General features: G+C 39.5%; 1 protein-coding gene across 4 annotated transcripts in view; it reads right to left on the bottom strand.

Annotated features, from left to right (window-relative positions):
- Positions 1–10,636, bottom strand: part of LOC133661760 (RNA-binding protein with multiple splicing-like) — a 93,499-nt gene that overhangs the window by 29,563 nt on the left and 53,300 nt on the right. For 2 of the 4 annotated variants that reach the window (XM_062065221.1, XM_062065222.1), the window contains one exon: positions 4,244–4,371. The exons of the other annotated variants lie outside the window; for them this stretch is intronic. In XM_062065221.1, the coding sequence (XP_061921205.1) occupies positions 4,244–4,371 (128 nt within the window). The remainder of the gene's footprint in view (positions 1–4,243; positions 4,372–10,636) is intronic. 4 annotated transcript variants of the gene reach the window in all.

Below are 10,636 nucleotides of genomic sequence, written 5' to 3' on the forward strand. Positions count from 1 at the left end.
ACAAAATAGGTACTAAATAAATCAGACGTTACTCACAAGTTACTTAATACTTGATCGTTTTTTCATGCAATACTTGCTTCCTCTCACTCAAGTAAATATTTTGATGACTACTTTTTACTTTTACTTGAGTCATATTATTTTAAAGTAACGGTACTCTTACTTGAGTACAATTGTTGGGTACTCTCCCCCCCTCTGGATGTATGTGCGTATGTATGTACTTATATTTGCATGTACAATATACTTGTCTCCTAGTATGTGCGGGAGCCAAAGTACGGCCACAACCACCCAGAAAGCCCAACCCAAAACAGCAGGTGCGGTGCCCAGGTAACAAGGGATCAGCGGCCCCACGCAGGCAGGCCGGCCAGCGATGGAACCCACAGGACTGGGCCCACCATGCCGCCGGGCAGGCCAAAAACAGACGCGCCCGGCCGAGGACAAGGCATGGGAGAAGAGGGAGAAAACCAGCCACCAAGTCAGCGAGAGACCACACCCCACACGAGCAGAAAGACGGCACGCCCTAACTCGAGGGGCCCTGAGACTCCCTGCAGCCAGACAGGAAGACCACCCCGCTCCATAAGCAATCCAGCCCTCCACGGGCCCAACCCCAAACCCAGGAGAGCAGGACAGGTCCAGCTCCGGGCCGCCCCACTCAAGTCGGCCACTGAACCACCCACCACACCCCTGCAGGGACCCCATTGATGGAGATGGGACATCCAAAAACCGCTCTAGCGGAACCTTCCCCTGAGGAAAGAGAAAAAAACAAAACAAAACAAAAACGAGACCACAAGACACGCTAACACACAAGGCCACTGCCTCATACCACATCACTCCAGTCCTGGCCTCACTCCACTGGCTGCCTGTCCATCACCGCATTGATTTAAAATTACTTTTAATTGTTTTTAAATCCCTAAATGGCCTGGCCCCACAATACCTGACCGAGATTCTGCACCATCATACCTCGTCTAGAGCCCTAAGACCAACTGCTGCTGGCGGTCCCCAGATTCAGGCTAAAGACCAGAGGGGACAGAGCCTTCTCCGTTGCCGCCCCTAAGCTCTGGAACAGCCTTCCCCTCCACATCAGGTCAGCCCAGAGCCTGGGGGTCTTCAAAACCCTTCTTAAGACCTCTCTCTTCTCGCTGGCCTTTAACCTGAGATGAGCCCGCCCACTAGGTCACCATTTCTAGTCCCCCCCCCTTCGCTTTAGTTTTTTTTTTCAATTTGTCTCACTTTTATTATTTTATTATCTTTCATTTGTAGGTTTTATCCGAACCCTTTCACCGTGTTTCTTTTGCACTATCTTGCTTAGCTTATGCATTGTTTATGTTCTTAGTTTTTTTGCTCTATGCTTTTTAACCTATAAAGCACTTTGGTCCAATTTTAAAATTGTTGCTATATAAATAAAGTTGCCTTGCCTTGCCAGTTAGCTGGCCACCGCGCAACACCGCAGCATGCCACACCACACACCGAGTCGCAACGACAGGCCGCGTGCGAGGACTAGACACAGCAGGGGCCCACCGAGCAGGGCATCCAGAAGAGGGTGGGACACACAGCCAGGCAGCGATAGACCGGGACACTGAGCCCTGCGGGACAAGCAGGCTCCGAGGGCGACAACCGGTCCCCAATGCCCAAAAATAAATAATAAAAAACAATTTAATAATAATACCATTAATTACATACCCACACACACATACAGATATATAAACAAACATACATACATAAACCGCCGCAAAACCTCCGACAGCCAGTGCCACTGCGCTAAATCAAAATGACGGAAAAACCACGACCGACAACAATGGAGACCAACCAGCGCCAGTCGGCTAGCAAGCCCAAACACCAATATGCAAACAAGAGACATCAACGCCACCCCCAACAAGAAACGCCATCCCCAATCCAAACCCGCACAAACACACCACCGCCCCAACAACTGGGCCATAGCACCCACACCAAACAAAAAAGCTGCGCTGCCCCCGCACCAAGTCAACGATACAAACCCCACAGTGCTCAGTCGAAACAGACAGACACGGACCACACACCAACAGGAAGCAAACCCCCGCGATGCCATACAAACCGGAAGCGTAACAACCATACACCCAATCCACATCCTTTAAAAGAAACCGTCCAAAACGTCACAAACTAAAACAGAAAAAAACAAACACATCCAAATGCACAAACACGTGAAACCCCCCTAATCCCCGAATATTGTAACATCAATGAAATACAACAGATCTCTTGATAGGGACTTAAGTCATCTATAATTCCCATAAAGAGATGGGTTGTATTTAATTTTCAGTGTGGTTCAAAATGTTTATCAAAATTATTCTTCCTTGTACTTTGTTAAACACTTCCAATTTGAATAGTCTTTTAAAATGGATCATTAGTACATTGTTTGACTTCTTTGCTTAATCCATTCCATAATTTATTTCCACATACTGATATGCTAAAAGTAAGTGTTGTACGTGCGTAAAAGTGTTTTAGGTTACATTTCTCTAAGGTTTTATTTCTCCTCTTTTGTTGAGAAGAATTGTTGCACACTCTTGGGTAGCAGATTATATTTTGATATGTGCATAATTCTAGCTATTTTCAAATGCACCAAATCATTAAATTTCAATATTTTTGATTCAATAAATAAAGTGTTTGTATGTTTTCCATATCCAACATTATGTGCTATTCTGAGTGTAATGTACTTTTGTAGTTATCTCCACATATTTCTACACGATAACTTACATATGGTAACACTATCGAGCAGTAAAGAATATGGAATTATTTTTTTGTCTAGTACATATTTTACTTTTTTCATTATTAATATAATATTTGCCACTATTTTTATTAAGAGATTTCCAGTTCATTTTTCACATCTATTATTACACCCAGAAATGTTGTTTCCTCTATTCTTTCAATATCTGCTCCGTCTATTTGTATTTGACTTTCTTTTCTACTGTTACCGAATAGCATTATTTTAGTTAGACTGAGATTCTAGGATAGTCTGTTTTTGTCAAACCATCTTTTTATTCTTTTAATTTCTTCTGTTATTGTTTGTATTGGCTTCTGTGTGTTCTATCATGAACAAAACCCAGCCATGTCATCTGCAAATAATACTAGCTTTCTCACTTTAGAGATGTATTTTATTATAGAAATTGAAACATTTTGGCCCTAGTATTGATCCTTGGGGAACGCCACAAGATATATCAAGCTCTGTTGATGTATATTCGCCTAGCTTCACGCATTGCTTCCTGTTAGTCAAGTAGCTTCTTAGCCAGTTTAGGAGGAATCCTCTAATCGTTCTAATTTATTAACTAGGATATTATGATGGTGTCAAATGCTTTTGTTAGGTCAATAAATACTGCCACTTTCCTCTGTTATTTTGATTAATGATGATGATGATGATGATGAGATGTTAGTTCTGTATACGACTTGGTTCTCCACAAGTATTCCACTTATGTTTATGAATTCATACTATCTGTTATTTAATATTTTTTCTATGATTTTAGAAATTTGTGGAAGTAAAGAAACAGGTCTATAGTTTGTAAATAAGTGCATGTCTACGATTTAAGGAATCAGTACAACTGCCATTTTCATATTGATTGGAAACGTGCATGTTTGAAATGATAGATTGCTGACATATGTGAAGTTTTGAAATTTCTTCAATAACTTTTCTTATTGTTTTCATACCAATTCCACGACAGTCAGATATTGTGCAAATGATGGAAAATATTGAGTAAACCTTAAACATTTTTACTAAATGGTGAATAATACCGCAATTTGCTATAAAAACGAAAAAACACACCACATATAAAGTAGTAGGAAAATGTACTGTAAAATGTAATGTCATGGATTTTTTTTTCCGCAGTCATCACTATATATTGTATGTTTTATATTGTTTAGACCGACTTATGCTATATGTAAAAAGCACATATATAGTAGATGTGCGTCACATGTCGCAATGTCCAAATCATTAATAAGTACTGTAAAAAACTAAGCATCACAATATCGGTATTTTGTGTAACACATAAGTGCCACACATATGTTCATCCAATAAAAAAATTGTCAAAAATTAAGAATTTTCCCCGAAGCCATTAATACCAACATTTTACATTTGAATTGCGAACCGCGTTAACGCTAGGTTCTGAACAATGGCGCAGCTAGCAATGACAATGATGGCACTGGAGCATTCAGCGTGGATGGCAGATGTGGCGATAGTCAGTGCGGGAGGATGAGGTGGGGCTAAAAGGGTGAGAGCGATTACCTGTGCGTGGAGCGAGGAGGGGTAGGTGAAAGCGGGTGGGAGCGCCTGCGACAGATCCGCCGGGTACAGCGGGTATGACGCCCACACGTCTGGGCTGCTGGGATAGAGAGCGGGCACTGTGAGCTCATCTGTGGAAAGAAGAAGAAGAAGACTACCAGTGGGATGAGGTTGGTGGCCTCTGGCTTGGTGGGGTGTCGGGGGTTGACAGACGTGGTGGGGTGGGTGGTAGGCGCCAGTGATGGAAAGGTAGGTGAGCGCAAGTATCCAAATTGGATTGTGTCGAAAAGTTTGTTTACGCATGCCTTCAGACAGACAGAGAAAAATGTGGCACGAAATGTCAGAAATGGTAATGCCCTCACGTAAGACATCACTATCAAAGTGATAACTCTGTTCATTAATTCTGAAACAATAGAATAACCACTGAAGATACATCGTAATTTACAACTTGTGTAACTTGTTATTCTTATTGCTGCTATAACACACTCGCTACAATCACTCTGCCCACCACCGAAAACCTGGAAGTTTTCAAACGGAAGAAGACAAGTTGTCAAAATATGGGAATTGGCACAGAGTGTAACAAATTTAATTACCATGCTTTATTTTTCACACAAAAAAAGGGTAATGGTTCAGATGGCTTAATTTAACTGTGACAAACAAAAGTGTGCCATCTCTTAGTTTTACTATTCTTGCTGTACTGAGTAAAAATGTTTAAATACTGTTCCAGTCCAACCTATAGACTAGTCCAGGAGAATTGCAGAGGGACATACAAGAGACATTGCAAAGAGGCGGACAAATTATATTATGGTGTGTATAGGGGTGTAACGGTACACAAAAATTTTGGTTCGGTACGTACCTCGGTTTAGAGGTCACGGTTCAGTTCATTTTCGGTACAGTAAGAAAACAACAGAATATACATTTTTGGGTTATTTATTTACCAAATTTGCAAAATCTTCAACCAAAAATATTTTTCTTAGTGGAATATTTGATGTGAAGTAATCGGAACCTTGGATAGGTCAATAATTCATAATAACATTGATTTTGATCAGGCATGTGATTTGACCACAATGAAAAAGACTGAAAAAATTTCCGGGGGTCTGGGGGACGAAGCCAGGTCCAGGGCGGTGCCCTGGTGGGGGGGACAAGGGGGGCAACACCCCCCGAAGCTCCTGGTTTTTCACCAATTTAACATGCTAAAATTAACAAAGACAGCACCATTTCAAGAAAATATTTTAGTGTTGAAAGACATGAAAACATCATTAATAGAACATGCATAACCCAATTATCCTAATGAATCACTGTATATGGTTCAGTCCCAACAGTATTTAGTCACTAATATTTACATCTTGTGTTCATTTCACATCCACAGGTGTCACATTGATCAGTGTTATTATCTACAGTTTATTTACAGTATTACCACATTACTTCAGTTCATGTAATGTAAACATTTCATTCTTTTCGCCAAAATAGGATATACATTTATGAAAATAATTAAACATGTTTAGTATTGTTTACTCATATTTGAAAATAGGAAATAATAATAATGTGAGGACACTGACATATTGCATGAAACAAGTGTGAAAATATTTACCTTCAAGATTGTTACACCACTGACAATAGTTTCAACAGACTACATAAGAACTTAATATTACAAAATAGTATTATATGCAAATTTATTTCAAATAAATTGTTAACTAGAATCAATAATGCGACTCTTTGAATTTCTGTAATTTCATAATATATTTTCACGTGGCTTTTTATTTTTAGAAAAACCCATGTATATTTCGCAAAGCACTAATTGGTTAATATTTAAAACAAACATGCGTATTTCACAAGCAAATATTTTTTAGCTTACCTCATTATTAACAACCCTGTCTGCAACTGAAGTGGGTGGATCTTTCCTCTCGATGTCTACGGCAGTTGTAGATGTAAACAAGATGAAGTCCGTAAGGTTTGCTCACTTTCGGTTGACATCCAAAAGTACCAGCTAGTGAAAAGTCCGTTTTCCTTGCTTCTAGTTGTTTCATATGTTTTTGGCGTTTCACATGTACTTCCAAAGCCTTGAGACCTCGTGATCCATAGTCAATATTATCATGACACCGGGTGCACAAAACCTTTCCGGGACGATCGATTTTCCGAATAAAATCACCGAACAAAGTCGTAACTTCCTTCTTCCCAACAGTATCAGTGATTTCCCTTTCCATCCAGTCCCATCGAAACTTATTTTTGACATGTTTATTTCATTATTCATTATTTCTTTTACTCGTAAAGCGTCCTTTCTCTCGAGAACCGACATCGTTTACATATGGAAAATGGCGCTAATAACCATTATGAATGATGACGTTATTAACGTCATCATTCATAACAGATGTCCTGATTGGTCACAAGGAACATATCGACCAATCAACTACGGCGTAATACAAACTACGTCTCGAATCTTGATTTAGGGTCGGAAAAGAAAAGGGAAAAACGGGAGATAATTTTTTTTTTCCCCCGAGATTAAAAAAGACAGAATTCCGACTTTAGACGGAAAAATCACATGCCTGTTTGATTCAATATTATGTTTGAGCAATGACAGTTTGAAAGAAAAAAAAACAGCTTTGTTTTATTAGTCAACATTGCAACTTTTTCTAAATTACATTTAACCTTTAAGCTTTTTTATTTCACTTGTGTTATGTTTTTGTTTATTTTAATAGTATTTTTAGAATGTGCCGTGGGCCTTTAAAACATTAGCTGTGGGCCGCAAATGGCCTCCGGGGCACACTTTTGACACCCCTGCTGTAGATAATTAAAAATTAAATCTGACAAATTATGGATAAAAAGCAGAGCCTGGCGACGCATGCGCATTTATCATAACTCTCTCGCTCTCTCTGTCTCCGCCCCTCCCTCACGAATGCTGCTGCGCACACAATTTGTTTTGTTTTTAACCCCTTCTTAACCCTGAACGTACATTGAAAATACACGCAACCCTAACTCAAAATGTCGGACATTTGAGGCATTTAAGAAACTCTGCCCTGACAGCTCCGCAAAATGTCCGGTGAAAAGAGGACGTATGGTCAGTCTATCATAGCCCGTTAGCTGCTACCATGGGGTGTGTTGTGCCTCGGTGTGCATTGTTCACACAACGTGCGTTACGCTACTTAATATGTCCGTGTGGAAACTCGTTCGGTACACCTCCGAACCGAACCCCCGTACCGAAACGGTTCAATACAAATACACGTACCGTTACACCCCTAGGTGTGTAGCTTAAGGCATAGTTGTAAATTAATTTTAAAACAGTGATTAACCTGATAAAGAAATGTAATCATATGACAGCCTTAGTTTTTATCAATAACACTTGCCAAAGTGAACATTTTTAAAAAGCGAGAAGCGCATTTGGGACAATTAAATTAAAAAAAAAAAAATTAAGTTATTAAAAGACATTCAAACTTAATAGCGTACACAAAGCTGATCTACTGAACTTGTGCAAAAATCCATAAGCATAAAGGCAAACAACAGTTTCCCTTAATACTTATGAAGAATGCAATTCAGTGTGATTTATCAAGCCTAAAACTGTTTTGCACTAAATGTTTTTGCATCTAAATTTAACATGTTTGGAAGGTATGCGCAAATTGGGATAACTGGCTATGAGGTGATCGATGTAACAACAGAGAGACTATCTTCTATGTGTGTTAACATACCGTATTTCCTTGAATTGGCGCCGGGAATATGGTATTCGCATGCCTCGAATTACAGCCGGGTCAAACTCGTTTCGCAAAATAATTAGCGCATGCTTGGCACTTCCGCCGGGTCAAATATGAGTCATTAAATGACTCCCGCCTCCTGGTGGTAGAGGCCGCTAGTAATCGTTCTTGCGACTGCTGGTACTGCAGAAGACCCGTGCAGCAGAAGAAGACAACCGACAGCAAGAGTGCGCAGCCATTGTTTGCTTGGACTTTTACCATGGAGGATTACATATCTAAAATAAAACAGTTTTCTAAACTGGACTTTCAATCGAAGCAGGAGGTAATACTTAAAAGGAAGATCTCCATCGAGACAGAGAGACTTTTAAAACTGAAGAAAAATAAGGAAGACTTCTATATCGATGCTTTTCTTCAAAAGGAGCTGGCATGGACTCATTTATACCTAAAGGTAAGACAATAATAACGTTTTTTTTTATTAAATGTGCTTTTCATGATAAGGTAAGCGCCAGAGTGAGAAGAGGTTTTAAAATAATTAGCGCATGCTTGGCCATCCCGCAGGCTTCTGGTAAGCGCCGGAGTGACAGGAGGTTTTAAATTAATTAGCGCCCCTGCGGCTGTTCAAGGAAATACGGTAGTTGTATTGTCACAAATGAAAATAGTAAAAACATATTGTCCAGCAATGCCATTTTTAAGCTACCGGACGGCTTAATGCCTGATTTAAAAGCAGCAGGCACCAAAAGGAATCAATACATCTCCTATTTGAAAAAACCTCTTGCAATTCTGTATTTTCTTGCGTCTGGATCATTACAGTAAATGCATTTTAAAAATCCTCAATCCAAAACCAACAACTTGTATTTAGAAAAGAACATGTCTTATCAAAAAATGGCAGCCATTACGTTATTCCCCCCTAAAGCACACACACACACACACCCTCGTTCTGGCAGCAAATATCTAAGATAAGAACAAGTTTGATCGTTGAGGAAGAATGCAGGACTCTTCTCACAATCCTGACCCTTTTAGAAAAATATTTAACTTAGTTACAAGACATGGGACATGTACAAAAGAGGTATTATCACATGACAAATACACCTGCTAGCAACACCAAACTCAAGACCACTCTTACAATTCAGAATGTGAGATAAATGGTCGGGTAAAAGCACATCAGGGTTGAACAAAAAGTCTGTGGCTATAATTATCCCGAAAGAAAGCATTAGAATGTAATGCAAAGTAAGCGGGTTTACATTCAAACGTGTTCAATATTTTCGACCAAAGCTTTTCATGTCTGTGGTGCAAGCCGACGTGAATTGCTCTGTGAATTGTGACGTAGCAATGGAAAGTAGTAAATCAAGAAGCTAAAAAAATAGTGCGACTAATTTGTAGAAAATGTACTCACCTCTCGCTCCCTCGATTATAAAGTCCATGTTTACGCCGTCTCTATGATTTTTTCCACAGTCTTTCCTTTTTTTACCAGTTACATTTTTCAGTCAAAAATAGTTCTAACCTAAGACCATTATACCTTCCTTCTGCCATATGTACTCTTGTATAGTCCCTGTTTTTAAGGTTGTTGCTATGGTGGTTGCTATGTTTCTTCTTCGATTTTGTTAGATCACGTTGGTTCACGCAAGATTTTGGGATAGGTGTCTAGATGGGTAATGGGACAGAATTGTGTGTGGTCAACACAATATACCACGCACACACAAGTTGCTTAATGCCTGCTTTTTTTTAACCTTTATGGAGGTGCCTGTTGCAAATAAAAACAATCTCTTCAGATTTAAAAAATCTTTTTGTTGAATAACATTTTTGTTTTTACGTTTTATTGTTAACCATTAATAATTTAGTTTTCTAATTGTATGACAATTAACACTATTTCTTTGTCTAATAATGTGTCCAACCATTATGTGATTTGTCACTAATGTTGAAAATGAGTATTGTATTATTTTTAGTGGCAACTTGCTACCCCTGGTTAGATTTTTTTGTTATGCGACCCTATTTAGTATTACATGATTCCTTTCTGACAGTGAAACCATTTAGCACGTTTGCCTTCATGCATATGCAGATTATATGCCGATTATCAGAGCTTGCATATGTAATCATTTGGTGCCCGCAATGTGATTTATGAAACTTGAAACTGTTAGCGGTCTGATAAAGAGCCTACAGATGCATGCTGGTGTTTTTTTCAGAGGCTTTGTGTCACAAACGCTCTATGTAGCGGAGGTCGTGACCCCAAAGAATAGTTGACAGCCGGCAGCGTGCAAGTAACTAATTATTTCATGTACAAAAAAGGTACAAGGAACAAAAATAGAGTGCAGTAGGAAAAATGCACAGCAAAAGAAATACGTAAAAAAACAGAACCACAAACACTGACCATGTAACTCCACTGTGTTAATAACTCCAACAATGATCCAACAACCAACTAAGTTGAGAGACAGTTAAATAGTACTCAGTTGCTCATTAGCAGCCGGTGAACATGACAGTGCTCAGAAACAGAGGTGAAACTACTGCAGGACAAGACAGATGGAACAGGAAATGTAGACAAAATAGAAGTGCAAAACAGGAAGTAAACCAAAAACTGAACTCAAGGACTGACCTGACATAACAGATCATAACAATACCCCGCTCTTAAGGGACGAATTCCAGACGGTCCAGTAATCCAAAAAAATAAGTCCAAAATCATGGGAGGTTGCAGGGAGGACTTGGCAGGGGCTCGCCTGGT

Source organism: Entelurus aequoreus, linkage group LG12, assembly GCF_033978785.1.
Source record: "Entelurus aequoreus isolate RoL-2023_Sb linkage group LG12, RoL_Eaeq_v1.1, whole genome shotgun sequence".
NCBI classification, from domain to species: domain Eukaryota; kingdom Metazoa; phylum Chordata; class Actinopteri; order Syngnathiformes; family Syngnathidae; genus Entelurus; species Entelurus aequoreus.